This window comes from Penicillium nucicola (assembly GCF_028828085.1).
Source record: "Penicillium nucicola strain IBT 29836 chromosome Unknown utg000010l, whole genome shotgun sequence".
Lineage (NCBI taxonomy): Eukaryota > Fungi > Ascomycota > Eurotiomycetes > Eurotiales > Aspergillaceae > Penicillium > Penicillium nucicola.
Window position 1 is genome coordinate 6291225 of NW_026643134.1, and position 13672 is coordinate 6304896.

The 13672-nt window shown below is 50.4% G+C and overlaps 6 protein-coding genes across 6 annotated transcripts; 3 read left to right on the forward strand and 3 right to left on the reverse strand.

Moving 5' to 3' along the window:
* Positions 1-39: 39 nt before the first annotated feature.
* N7511_010950 (uncharacterized protein) lies at positions 40-1656 on the reverse strand (the record flags this gene model as incomplete). Its single annotated transcript, XM_057133327.1, has 5 exons — positions 40-450; positions 502-896; positions 946-1137; positions 1184-1445; positions 1507-1656. 5 exons carry the CDS (start codon positions 1654-1656, stop codon positions 40-42), a joined length of 1410 nt encoding a protein of 469 aa, XP_056981315.1.
* Positions 1657-2286: 630 nt separating this feature from the next.
* On the reverse strand, positions 2287-4332 carry spb4 (ATP-dependent RNA helicase SPB4; the record flags this gene model as incomplete). The annotated part of the gene is made up of 4 exons (XM_057133328.1): positions 2287-3035; positions 3077-3405; positions 3457-3963; positions 4016-4332. Coding segments are annotated over 4 exons (1902 nt in total), but the record flags the coding sequence as incomplete, so codon positions are not given.
* A 350-nt stretch (positions 4333-4682) lies between these two features.
* Positions 4683-5792, forward strand: N7511_010952 (uncharacterized protein; the record flags this gene model as incomplete). The annotated part of the gene is made up of 1 exon (XM_057133329.1): positions 4683-5792. One exon carries the CDS (start codon positions 4683-4685, stop codon positions 5790-5792), a length of 1110 nt encoding a protein of 369 aa, XP_056981317.1.
* Positions 5793-6312: 520 nt separating this feature from the next.
* N7511_010953 (crossover junction endodeoxyribonuclease) lies at positions 6313-9098 on the reverse strand (the record flags this gene model as incomplete). The annotated part of the gene is made up of 2 exons (XM_057133330.1): positions 6313-8944; positions 9085-9098. The coding sequence occupies 2 exons, from the start codon at positions 9096-9098 to the stop codon at positions 6313-6315; spliced, it is 2646 nt and encodes an 881-aa protein (XP_056981318.1).
* A 343-nt stretch (positions 9099-9441) lies between these two features.
* Positions 9442-11088, forward strand: N7511_010954 (putative actin-related protein RO7; the record flags this gene model as incomplete). Its single annotated transcript, XM_057133331.1, has 1 exon — positions 9442-11088. One exon carries the CDS (start codon positions 9442-9444, stop codon positions 11086-11088), a length of 1647 nt encoding a protein of 548 aa, XP_056981319.1.
* A 216-nt stretch (positions 11089-11304) lies between these two features.
* Positions 11305-13503, forward strand: N7511_010955 (uncharacterized protein; the record flags this gene model as incomplete). Its single annotated transcript, XM_057133332.1, has 4 exons — positions 11305-11370; positions 11417-11484; positions 11538-12399; positions 12469-13503. 4 exons carry the CDS (start codon positions 11305-11307, stop codon positions 13501-13503), a joined length of 2031 nt encoding a protein of 676 aa, XP_056981320.1.
* Between the last annotated feature and the right edge of the window lie 169 nt (positions 13504-13672).

The following is a 13672-nucleotide window of genomic DNA, read 5'->3' on the forward strand; positions in this document are numbered from 1 at the left end:
ATCTATGGCAGCTCTATTGAATAGCCATCTCGGCAGAAATCACGTAGAATTCGAATTATCCGCACACGTAAACGGGGACGAATCTCCAGAGGCCTGTATAACTCCGAGCACAGTTCCGTAAGTGCCGGCAACAGTCAAAAAGCAACCTATCACTATGACAAAGATACTAAAGCACACCATTGGTAGCCAAGTTTTAGAACTGTGTCTCCCGTTGGACCAATGGTCGTAGATCCACATGCAACCGTACGGTTGGAAGCATAGGATTGTTCCGAGAAGTGCACCAATAAGTGAAGTGAGAGCATTAAAGCCAGGTATTGTGCTAGAGATAATGTATGCAATGATGGTGATGCCGCCGGTGCAGCACAGCCAAACAATCCAGTGCGTTGGGGTATTGCGATTCAAATGGCGGGAGCCGCGAAGGATGCGGACAAAAATGTACTTGGCTGGAATCTATACAGGGTTAGTCTTCTGTGGGCACTCTGGCATCACCGTATGTCTTACATGTGTGACAATTGTAGCAGTCACAATCAACCCGGGAATTGCAAATCCATATGAAATCTTCTTCACGAGCCCACCAGCGGAACCAAGAGCCGGTGAAGCGACATATGAGCCACAGTAGTAATACACAACACATGCAATGACCAAATAGATCAAAGTCACGCCAGCTTGACAGACAAGCAGTGCATGTGTGTATTGACGAGGGTTGCGCATCTCAGATACAATAGCGAAGAATCCAGGAGTGCCTGAGAAAGCAAACAAGATGTTGCAAATACCCGCGATACCCTCTGCGAACGTCGGGTTGCCGACAATCTTGAAGTCCGAATGCCATGGTAGGTCATCCTTGGGCGCAGCGGCAGGTCGGTCTTGCACTCCAACGGCGATAGTGACCACCATGACTGCCGAGAAGTTAGTATATGATCCATCCTTGCATGTGGAACACCGTACCTGCCACCAAAATACACGGAAGTCCAATCCAGGCAAGCCAAGTAATCCGTCCAAGCGTTCGTATACTGCTTCCACTGAACCCAAGGATGGCCGCAATGGCCGCAAACCCAGCAGTACACATGCCATGTGTGGAGACTGCATTGAGGCCAATTGACAATCCCAGTATGCCGGACGCACTGACAAAGATCCAATCTGTTGAGTCAGTTTGGTGCAATGTTCTGCCCCTTGGAATACATACAAACACAGAATACAGCCCCGAGAAACCAGCGAGCGATCGGGCCGGCAATCAAGCCTCCCGCATCGTCAATTCCATATACTTCACGATGGTTCAACTTGAAGCCTCCAATCACGTAGCCAGACCACGTTGTTATCGCCGAAATCACCAACAGACAGATAACCCCCGGAACCATGCCCAAGGCATCGAAGGCGGATGGAATCGAAAGAATTCCCAGGCCAATCTGTGACTTTGCCATCAACACAGCAGTTCCCACAAAGCCCACCTAGAAAGCCGTCAGTTTTCACCTCCCGAGAAGTTCCTGGGAATGAGCATCTCATCAGTACATTGCGGTAGTTCGGTCCTTCTTCTGTGATTTCTCCAAACACGCCATCGTGGTTGGCTGTTTGGGTCCGCTTCACATCAAGCTCATCGTATTTCTCGTCATTTTTGCGGTCCCGGTCCTCTTCTAAAGAATGTACTTCGGAGATATCCATTTTTCGCCAGGAGAAATCTAGTGGACACGGGTTAGAATCCGTGAGAGTTCATCTTCCTGGACAGGGGCGTTATATAGTCGACAGTTCAACCAATGGGCTTCAAATGGGGCCCCGCAGTCGGAGAGAGAAATATCCCTTGCATCCCCGCACGAGTGAATTCAAGAATCCAGTCGAATCCAGTCGAGTCCAGTCAAGTTCTTGTCAAGTGCAAGTGTGATGAACATCGGGTTTCCTTCCCGTTGAGTGCGAGTTCGGGGAAGGTGCCGCTATGTGGAGTCTCAACCCTCTTTGGCCTCAAGTCGCATTCGTTTCTAAGTTGCAGGTTCAACAGCATAGGAAACAGTGACTGATATTGAAGTAAGCTCTTTTCTTATGGTCACTGTTTGATCTCGTTCAAGACAACTGTAGTACACCTTCGCATTGGCATCCCCCAGGGTCAATTTCAAGTTACATCGAGTCCAAGGCCAAAGCGGGATCGCCGGTTGAGAGCGATGTGGAGTGCGAAGAATATGCCGGTAAAGTCTGGTCTATTGATTGCCGAATAACGTGTGATATGAAGAAATGGGGTAGAGTGTACAGGAGGAGAATGAATGTACGTCACGCTAGAACAACTCTATAGCAAGGCCAACCCTAATCAAAGCCCTTGAATTCATCCTCGTCATTGTTGCCCTTGGCTGTGGCCTTCTCATTGGCCTTTTCAGCTTGGCGAGCAAGACGCTCCTGTTCGTTCTTGGTACGAATCGCCTCCAACATCCGCTGTGTCTCTTCCTCCTTCTTTTTCTCATGCTCGGGCAGTAGGTCCCATCTCTCCTGCTCCTTACGACTTCTCTTGATCTCCTTCTTCTTGAATTTCTTGTCTCGTTCCTCGGCTTTCTGACTCCAAGCCACACTCTCAGTAGGCTTGCGCTTGGTGCCTTGCTCGCCGCCTTCGCCATTGGCAGCCTCGGCCATGGCTTCCTTGCGCCGCTTTTCTTGTTGCTTGTCTTTGTATGTGTAGTTGTCCCAATCGAGCTTCATGCCGAGTGATTTGTCGCCAGTGAAGGTGCGCAACTCGGGCATCTTGGGGAGCTTCAGAAGACCCCAGGCCAAGCCGAGGGCTTCCCAGTCTAGATCGGCGACTCGGAAGATGCTGCTAGCCTGGTGTTTGCTGTAGCTGCGCAACCAGCTGACAAATGCCTTTTGGCCCTTGTCGTGCATGGCCCGATCCTTGAGAACGGCTCTGCGGACTTTATCCGTAGCTGCCTTGGCCTCTTCGTCGGTGAATTCAGTCAGATTATAGGGTGCAACGGGAGTTTTCCGGATTTCTAAGAAAGAAACATAGTCTTCCTCGCGCCCAGGGTGGATGAGAACAATGCTGAGGCCTCGACGACCAGCGCGGCCTGCTCGGCCACATCGGTGGATGAAGGTCTTCGGGTCGGACGGGGGTCAATCTGGACCACTAGATCAACAGATGGAATATCCAGACCGCGGGAGGCAACGTCAGTGGTGAGGAGGATGGCGGGAGTGGTAGCGGAGATGAAGCGATTAAAGTTCTTTTGGCGGACGTTGGCCTGATGTTTCCCATGTAGCGGCACCAGGACGAATTCATCACCCAGGATTATTGGTAGTATAGCAGCGAGATAGTCGACACTTGAACATGTCGATACGAAAAAGATGGTCTTCTGGGGTGTGGGTTGAACTGTGGAAAGGATGTGCTTCAGGATGGCATATTTGTGAAGGGGAGGTGTAGTCAGGTAGGTCATTTGCAAACTATTCGAGGGTCAGAATGAGATATCCAATTGTTCAGGGGCCGTGGCATACCTTGCTGGAGTGCGCTTATCCTCAACACCAGCGCCTCCCTTCACCTTGACGGCGATTTTGACTGGATTGCGGAGACCCACACGAACAATCTGATCAACAGCTTCACTGATACTGGCACTGAACAATCCCGTCCTGCGCTGCTTAGGCAATCTGCCAAGAATCTTCTGCAAATCTTCCTTGAAACCAAGGTCCAGAAGTCTGTCGGCCTCGTCTAGGACCAACATTTCGAAAGAGGACTGGGGGCAGTGCACGTGAGGCGATGAAAGGAGCTCCAACAGTCTTCCCGGGGTAGAAACCAAGACATTAGGCGAATTCTTGAGGAACAATCTCAGATCCTCTGCCGGAGAGGTGCCACCACCCAGGAGAAGTTGTGGAATGACCTTCAAAATAGATGAGGAGGACTTCAGACGAGGCGCACCATCTTCGGCAGGCTTGTTGGCCACGGCAGAGGCGGGGTGGAACTCCAATAGTGAGAGAAGAACTTGGTAGATCTGTGTGGCCAATTCTCTGGTGCAAATCATTAGTTACTAGCTTGGTATTGCATATGCGCCGCACTTACCTTGTGGGAGAAATGATAATAGCGCCAACATGATGCTTCTTGAGAGGCTCATCGAGACGCAATAGCTTTTCAACAATTGGAATCAAGAAAGACAATGTCTTTCCACTTCCAGTGACAGCTTCCACCACGACATCCTTGTGTTGCATAAACAGAGGGATGGCCGAGGCCTGGACTGGTGTCATGCGCGTAAAGCCCATTGAGCTCACGGCGTCAAGTGTCCATTCGGACAAAGATGGCGTAATGCCATCCCAGGCTCTTGAAGACGGCTTAGCGGGCATCTTAAAAGAACTCCGAATCCTTGACGATGTCTCGAACTGCTGAGGCGCAAAGAAAAAAAATCCGTTATCGATTAGATACGGCGCACGTGACTACGGCATTGGGCGGAATGGGGATATCTTCGTTCTTCTTTCTTCTCTACATCTTCGTTGACTGGCCTTTTCTTGATACTCACATTATGCGCCGGGCTGTCTTTTGTTTCAAACTCTTCCGTCTCTAATTGTCGATAGGGCACCGTGTCGTGCTCACACCGCCCATCATTGCTTCGTTCGCGAATCCACATATACCATTTGGCTTATTTGCCTGCGACAGTACAGAAATCTGTACGCGGCCATTATCTGGCGTAATTCCAGTCGCATCGCTACCTTTGTTCGCCCTAAGATCGCCTGAGATGCCCGCTTCCCCAGATGCCGTACCGGCAACACCTCGCGTGATCTCCCCGACACCATCTCTTTCGGACCCATCGGAGGCACATGATGGATATTTCGCACCGACAACACGGTCCGCTGCGCGCCGACAACGCCAATCTGAAGGTACAGGACAAGCAACAGGCTCAGAGCGGATACCGAGGTCCACCACAACTCCCTCCAGACCCGCACGCCGATCAAACCCCAAGATCCCAGCTTCGCCGCCGCACACGCCCAATGGCACCTCTTCAAATGGCTTCTTGTCACCATTAAACATTCCGGATACACTGCGCGATCTCTCGCGGTCCCCATCCCCTCTCGGACTTATCCCGCTACATTCTCGCTATCGCTCCTTCATTCACCGCCATGAAATTCCCCGCAAACTCCTGCACGTGTCCATCGGGTTCTTGACATTGCAGCTGTACAGGTCGGGCGTGCAGACGTTACAAATCACCCCGGTGCTTTTTTCTGCCTTGGTTCCCATCGCGGCCACGGACTTGATCCGCCATCGCTCGGAGAGGGTTAATAAGTTCTATATTCGATGCATGGGTGCGCTTATGCGTGAAACTGAGGTTTCGGGCTATAACGGCGTTATCTGGTATCTCCTCGGGGCGTACGTTGTCCTGCGCTTCTTCCCCAAGGATGTTGGAGTGATGGGTGTGTTACTCCTTAGCTGGTGTGACACCGCCGCGTCAACATTTGGCCGTCTGTACGGCCGCTATACCCCTCATCTTCGGAAGGGTAAGAGCTTGGCTGGCACCGCAGCTGCTTGGGCTGTTGGTGTTGCTGCCGCCGCCGCTTTCTGGGGCTGGTTTGTGCCTTACATTGGTGCATTCCCTAACGACCCTGAAGATGCCTTCATGTTCACTGGACGCTTGAACTTGCTTCCAAACTCTGTTCGCGGTCTTCTGGGCTGGGAAGCCAGTGACTCTGCAGTCATTACCGGGCCTCTGGCTTTGGGTGTGATGAGTGTCGTTTCTGGTGTTGTCGCTGCCGGCAGTGAGTTCATCGACTTGTGGGGTTGGGATGATAACTTGACGATCCCTGTCCTCAGTGGAATTGGACTATGGGGATTCCTCAAGGTTTTTGGATAGATATTTAAATGATTTATACCTTTCGTTCTCAGCACAACACTCATAGCTTTTCATTTAATGTTATTTTGGTGTCTTATTTTTTGCACATAACTTTTCACATCTCTACTCTACTTTCAGGCATTGCGTTGCATCAAGATTCAGGTTTTTGCTTGGATAGAGGCGTGGCTAATATTTCGTCCGGTCCGCATTTTCTCGGGTTTTCTGCAATGGAAATATACTATTTTTTTTCCTGTAGTTTCTCTCTGATTGGTTCTTTGGCGGTTTTTGTAAATGCACAAATAGCAGTTCATTTGACTGTACTGAAACTCTGCATGGAATCAGACAAATCATTCGAGGCAAGTCACTAGGCTCTGTGCCCAATGCTTAACGGTTTCCTAAAACGCAGTTAAATAACGCTAATTGCTACACACGTAACATGCTGTATGCTTCCGCTCATAATTTCAAACACCCGCAAGAGCTTATGATGAATCCAAGCGCTAAATCCAATGACCAAAAACCAAAACCATGGGTATAAGAAAAACTAAACTAAGTCGAGGATGCTCACGCGTGGGATCCTCTTCTTGCCACTTCGAGCTCTATTGTTGCCTCCAGATGGGTCTGCTGGGTCCCCAGGCGAGGCTTCGATGCTCCAAAAACCATTGTGTATGGTGACGTTCTCTAAGTGACCAACTGTTTTTTGCTCTTGTTTGGTGCATAGGGTATCTTTGGAGGCCTTGGTGGTCTTCTTTGGCTTCTCGGCATCCTTTTTGTCTTTTTTCGATAATGCCACATGCTCGTGGCATTCGTTATCTTTTGATGCAAGTAAATTCGTTGAGCTTGATTGTTGTTTGGACTCGGGTGATGTCTTCTTGAGAAGCGGAGCTGGTTTGGCGGCTTCGGTCTTGGTGGTACGCGTAAGGACTTTAGAATCCTTTGCCTTTTTCGGCGACAGTTGGCGCATTGGCTCAGTTGATGCATCTTCGCCGCTATCATTAAGTTTCATTGACAGCGAAAGTGTCTCAATAGCCCTTTCGATTTCCTCGATGTCGAGGCTTCCCTCTTCGCACTGAGGCTCGAATCTTGTCTTTGTCTTAGATCGAGTCTTCTTCGATGGGGATGGCAGGGCCGTCAAAGCCCTAGCTGGTCGTTCCTCTGTCGAGGTTTCCGAGTGATAGTTATCTAGAATGGAATAGCTCATTTTGAGCCCCCTGGTTCGTGCTGACCTGCATGGGCTGTGGCTTGTTTCGGCCAGTCGAGTTTCCGACTCTTCAATCTCCATTCCATCGGTGCTCAAAAGTTCACGCCTTGATCTGATGCGAGACTGGGCTGCCATCGGGTGACGCTTGATGTTTGTAGAAGGGGACAGGGCAATAGATGAAAAAGAATCAAGGAGGTCGTCCACCTCCTGGAGTGAGTTGGACATGACCGACGTGGCACCTTGCTGGGGGTACATACTCGGGGAAAATGGATCATCTCCCATGTCCAGGACGATGGGTGAAGTAGAGCCAGCACCAGATTCAAGCCTGGAAAGAGGGTTCCCGATAGACTTTTTCGAAGTAGCTGCTTCCAGCAAATGTGTCTGCTTAGATACCGATAGTTCAGTCGTTTCCTTGGTGAGTGTTCCGTATTTTAGGATACTTCCTCGTTTCATCCCAGGATCAATTGGTCCCTTCTTTTTAGGTCCCGTTCGTCGACTTGGAGGCTTTTTGGCAGGTTTCTTTGCTTTCTCGGCTTTTTCAGCCTGTTCTTTTTCCCATTTCTTGACGACCTCTGGAACGCCTAAACGTGCAACGGTCTCAAAAACCCACACCTTTTCAATAGCAAAGGGGTCGAATCGTTTGGTCACACGGGACTTTGATGGTGTCGTGGGAGCCTGTCCCGAGGCCATCTCTGCTTCATCTTCCTCCTCTCCCTCATGTGGACTTGCTTGGGATGGAGCAGGCTCCTCGGATGGAAACGGTGGGTTTGGTTCTTCGGCGAGAAGATCTAAGCCCACCACATCTATGGGTAGCATATCCAGTTGCAGTTCTGGCATTGCGTCCGTGCCGAAGCTTGTCCGAGCTTTATAGGCTTTTTGCAAAGTGGGTGGACATTCAGGGACGAAAGAGAATCCCGGGGCCACGCCTCGCACTGGTCGCTGTAGGCGGAGTCGGTATGAGACAAGAGGCTCGGCTAACAGCTTGATCACTTTCCTTGCGCCTGATCTATAATTCCACTCAAAGTTATCTGCAGTAAACGTTCTGATTGCCAAGGGGTCAATATCGCGATCCCAGGCCTGCGTAAGACGGCTTCTTAGGCTTGACATTTCTTCTTCGCTGGAGACTTTTGGCTGTGCATAATACTCGAGAATCGTTCGATCGGGGAATATTTCAGGAATCCTGACGGCTTTGTGTTTTGTCGAAAAGTAGCCACTCTCATTCTCTTCCAGTTCATACTGAAGACGTTCTCTCCACTCACGTAACCCTGTTTCGACCGAATCCGAGTCCAGCTCTTGTAGCAGATCTTCACCGAACCCAGCCTTGGCAATTTCTGCGGCGAGTTTACTGCCACATTTGGGCACACCAGATGGAAGATAATCACCACCACTGAGCATGGCAAATAGAATCATTCCTGGACGGTCGAGTGGTATATTTGAAGGGTGCCCGTTTTGGCCCATTGCATAACATGTAACATGAGTTGCAGAAGATGTGCCACTTCCATTTTCTTTTGAAAAATTCATGATGGTCAATGATGACCCAAACATCAAAGCATCGACATCATTACTCATGACGGCATCAACAATCCCGGCCTGCTGCAGGCGTGCACACTCGGCTTCTGCTTCGCCGGGTGCCTCATGCCATGGAAATCTGAATCGCTCAATGAGGTCTTTTGAGCGTCTGATGATGGGGGCACTGCCGTAACTGCGTGCTGAAACTGCTTTGCCTCTTTTAAAAGCAGGTTTTTGCTTTCCATCATAGACAAAAAGAGGATGAACTGGTAATGCAAGTAATTTGAGCAGTCGATAAAATAGAGTTCGCAATTCGGGATTTCTTCCCCCTCTGCCAGCTTGGACTTGGAATAGCCAAATAGAAATATCGACGGCGATCCGAATTGGCCTTGCTGTCCGTTCCAGGTGCGTCACAGCCACTTTTGCCAATGAGATACGCTCTCCTGCCCCGATGGCATTAATGAGGCTGAAGGATCGTCAGCAAATTCGATCTCATCCTTTGAGAACATGCACTGCGGAGGTGCGAGGAGGTGCCTGTTGTTTGACCTCACCCGACACAGGGATTATCCGCATTTACATCTCTCAGTGCACCAGGGACGCACTCACCCAGGAATACCCATATTGCCGGCCCCAAAATCCTGCAATCTACAAAACAAAATAAAGGGTGTTGCGCCTCGCCATGTGGTTGTGGCGCTGAGTTACTGAGCGGAGATGAAGTTGTTGATAGAAGTAAATAAACCACGGCCCGATGTAGATCCGTTGCCTTTCCTCAAGCTCTCAACCTCACAACAGCAACGAATACAATTGTGATTCAGGACCGTCATTATCTGTTTGGAATTTCTTTTGATGGCGTTCAATGCTTTACCTGCGTGTCGGTGAAGCAAACTCTGTTTCCTACCAACCTCCGCGGAATTTTGTTGAGTCGAATAAGGAGAGCAACGCGCTCAAGCTCACCACCACGCAATGACGAGCGAATCACCTTCGATGAGCGCCAGTAAGCGCAGCTCGGCAACATCAAATCTACGTCACAGCCAAACCGCACGACCAAGCTCGCCGCAGACACCACAGCAACAACTACGCTCAGGCAACACCTCATTCACGAGCACGACATCTCCGGGCTCGTCCTTTCGAAATGAAGAAGATGCGATCATATTCGAGATAGGCGCGCGATGGCTCCGTGCAGGCTTTGAAGGAAACAGTGCACCCGCATGCGTGATTGGATTTGGACCCGAGGACTCGAGGAGAGTGGGGGACTATCGGGGATGGATTCAGGGGAGCATGGGAGCTGGACGGTTAGCCCAGCCTGTCGACGCAGAGGAATGGACACGGCCATACGAATTGTGGAGGCCGGACTCGCGGGAAGTCGATCTGGGTTTGGTCGAGGACAAGATTGAGCGCGCGTTCCGCGAGACCTATAACCAGTACCTGTTGACGGATGCAGGTACATCTCGCCTGGTTCTTGTCCTTCCTTCTCTTATGTCACATCCGTTGCTTTCGTCATTACTATCTACGCTCTTCAGTCGCTGGCGATTTCCGAGTGTCACCCTTTTGTCCAGTGCGACTATGTCGGCTACCGCTGCTGGACTGCGGTCTGCTCTGGTAGTTGACCTTGGGTGGGCTGAAACCACGGCAACCGCCATTTACGAATACAGAGATATGATTACACACAGGACGACACGAGCCATGAAACAAGTGATGCAGGAGATGGGTCGAATTCTCAGTGAATTGGCGTCTGACGGGGACCAAAATGATGACGCAGAGGACGAAATATCTGTGGGATTTGCCTACTGTGAAGAGGTGGTCAGTCGTTTTGCCTGGTGTAAATTGCAGGCAGAAGACAGCTCGGCATCAGAGCAGGTATTGGCAATCCCGTCTCCAGCAAATCCCCAGCAAGAATACATGGATGTGTCGTTCGCGCGTCTCGCCGAACCTGCTGAGAAGGTCCTAATTGCAACGGGCACCGCCGAGCACGAAATGGATGATGAAGAAAAGTCAATTCCCCTGCTCATTTACAACACTCTCCTTACATTGCCTCCTGACGCACGTGGCACATGCATGTCACGCATTGTCTTCGTGGGTGGCGGTGCTCGAATTCCGGGGCTGCGTCAGCGAGTCCTCAAGGAAGTCTCCCTCTTACTTGACAGACATGGCTGGAGTGCAATTCGAGGCAAAGCCCTCGAGCGGCAGCGGCAGAGATTGGAGGATCTGAAACTTTCAGCTCGTGCTCCTTCAAGCGGCACTGAGACACCTCAGAGTAACGAGAAAGCTGCAGCCAAGGAGGATGCTTCTTCGGGAGACGAAGACAAGCCAGATCCCTCCAAGGAAGAGCCTGAACTAGATTTTGTGGAACAAAAGCTTCGTCGCCAGAACAAAGACATTCCAGTTCCCGTTCAGGGGGTCTTACGCGAAGTCGAATCCCTTGGACCGTGGGCTGGTGCAAGTCTGACCAGTAGTTTGAAGATCCGGGGCATGGTGGAGATTGAACGAGAACGGTTTCTACAGCACGGATTGGCCGGAGCTACACGAGATATCGAGCATCATGTTTCTGATCGTCGATCGGGCTTGAGATCTGGTGATCGGTCAAGTTGGACCTTGGCCGGCTGGGCATGAGCACTATGAACATCTGGCGCATAACTACACAAGATACCCCCTGATTCAACCTGCATTGTTGAGTTTGATTTCCTTCAGTAGAACGATCTCGTAGTTGAATGTGCTGAAAAGCATCAAGTCATAGTTCGGCAATGCAGCCTCGGCTTATAACGCGGGGAAGAGACCCACGTCGCCGGTTTGCTTCAGATTGTGTTTAAGCACCATGTCCAGGTCAGTATGGATGGTTTTAGCCCTCCGCCATTGAGAGCACCAACAGCCTGTGTTGCTTGCAATAAGAAGAAGGTACGAGAGTGCAACGTTTACGCGGCATCTTGACTGATATTGCTAGGTGCGATGTATCTTCGGCGAAACGTCCGATGTATGCTTGAACTGCCAACGACATCAATGGCCTTGCTTGTAAGTGTCATGTGTGGAAGAGAAAAACAATCAATGTTGTTAATTATGCCCAGTCGACGAGAGCGCAAGAGAAAGAGAACGCAGACCGATGATACTCAAGAAGCACCTAGAAGAAGACGAGCAACCTGGGGCGAGTTGGAAACGAGCAACACCAGTCCTTGTCCTGTTGAATCATGTCTTTTGAACTCTGAAAGGGCCTATGACCAAAATCAGCACCGCGAGGGAAGCCAAAGCAGCATAGCTGGGACCAGAGATGCTCTTCCAACCCCAGAGTGGTCCAGAGCATCTGGGCCACCACGGACAGACTCAAATCCATACTCATCTGCCCCAATTCCAAGCTTCATGGCCCGCTCTCGTTACTTCGACGATACAGTAGCCATAAACGAGGATCAGGCCAGATCGTATCCAACAGGAGAGGCGGACGGTCCCACAGAAGATGATATCCATATACTACAATTGCAGGGTGCCTTCGAGCTACCACCACGACATGTGCGCCAAGGTCTCATAAACACATTCATGGAACGGTGCTCGCCCTGGATGCCAATCATTGAACGCAGTTGGCTGGAAGAAAGCGGTTCTCAGCAGCCGTCCATGCTACTTCTTCAGTCGATCTTCGTTGCTGCAAGTCGTGTCACTTCAGCCCCAGCTGTGACTGCGTATGCATCTTCACATCAGTTTTACCGCCGTGCCAAAGCGTTGTTCTGGTCCGGTTATGAGAGGAATCCTGTGACGGTTGTTGCTGCGGTATGCATTTTGCATTGGTACAACCCCGAAGGGCCGGAGCATGTTTCTACCAATACTAGCGGCTTTTGGCGATATGTCGGGGTTGGCTTAGCACATCAGATTGGGCTGCATAAGGAATCGACTAATAGGCGAGATGCTCCTTTGAGGCGCAGACTCTGGTGGACATTGTTTGTAAGTTGTTTCATATTACTACTTAGCCCCTTTAGCTTGTCGGAATGGGTTGGGATTGATATCAAACAGGCTAGAGACTGCTTCATTTCTGCTGGACAGGGCCGACCACTTGCAGTCGACATGGAGGATTGCGAACTAGCACCGCCTTGCCTTGATGATTTCCAAGATTCAAGCTCGGATGCCACGCTGTTCATCGCCTATGTGGAGATCAGTTCTATCTTGGGCCATTTGACCCAACACTGTCGACGCAAGGCCCTCACTCGTCAGGTACGACAACATATCGAGAACCAGCTGTATCGGTGGACACGAGATCTCCCTCCGTCGCTGCGTTTATTTCGCAGTGACAGCACTCCAGGACGTCCATCCCTATCTCAACACCTAAACCAGTACAGTTTTGAAGCGCGACAGCTTCACATTCCATACTTCGTCTGTCTTGCCATCATGTGTCGTCCAAGCTCTGGAAAGTCGCCTTCACCTGCAGTGATTCTGGCATCATCTTTCGTAGCAGGGATATTTGACGACTTCCTTGCTCGAGATGAGGTCCAATTCTTGGGTCCCATCTTCACTTTTCATTTACTAGCTTCTGGAATCGGGTTGCTTTCATGCAAAAACACTCCATCCCTTTGGGAACAAGCGGCTTCTAGCCTGGAAACAATTTATCTGGCCCTTGACGAACTTGCGAAGCGCTGGTCGTCTGCAAAGGGTAGTCTCAGAGCTTTGAGAAGCATTGCTGAAAAGCAGCAGAGTGTAGGAATCCCAGAACAAGTGCCGGCGATGACGCTCTCGAGAGAACACCGGCCCTTTTTTGAAGGATTTCGTGGGGAACTTTCTTGGGCGTGGCCCTTTTTTATGGAAGTACGAAATGAAAGCAACCAAGCCAATGAAACAGTGGCATTCGGTGGATCTGGCGCACTAAGTCATTTGGCCGAGTGCCGGACACCGGGCGATATTTCAGAGTATCGGCCGCTTACCACAGTCTTGGATCCCAATGCCGGCTTTACTATGAGTGGTATGCCACCCATGACGGGTGATTTCTTTCATCAATATCAGGGTATGGGAGATTGGCTATTCAAGGATCTCGACTGGGACGAGATCACTTGGTAGATGAGGGCTATAGGATAGGCTCTACAAAAAGAAAAGAACATCAAAATACAAGAACACAGGAATACAACATAAGAACGAATAACAAATCAACTTCAGAGCCAGCAGTTCTTCAACATACAATCTCAATATCTGATGCTCCGGCACTCGGTCAGTTTCGGTGTGGGGGATT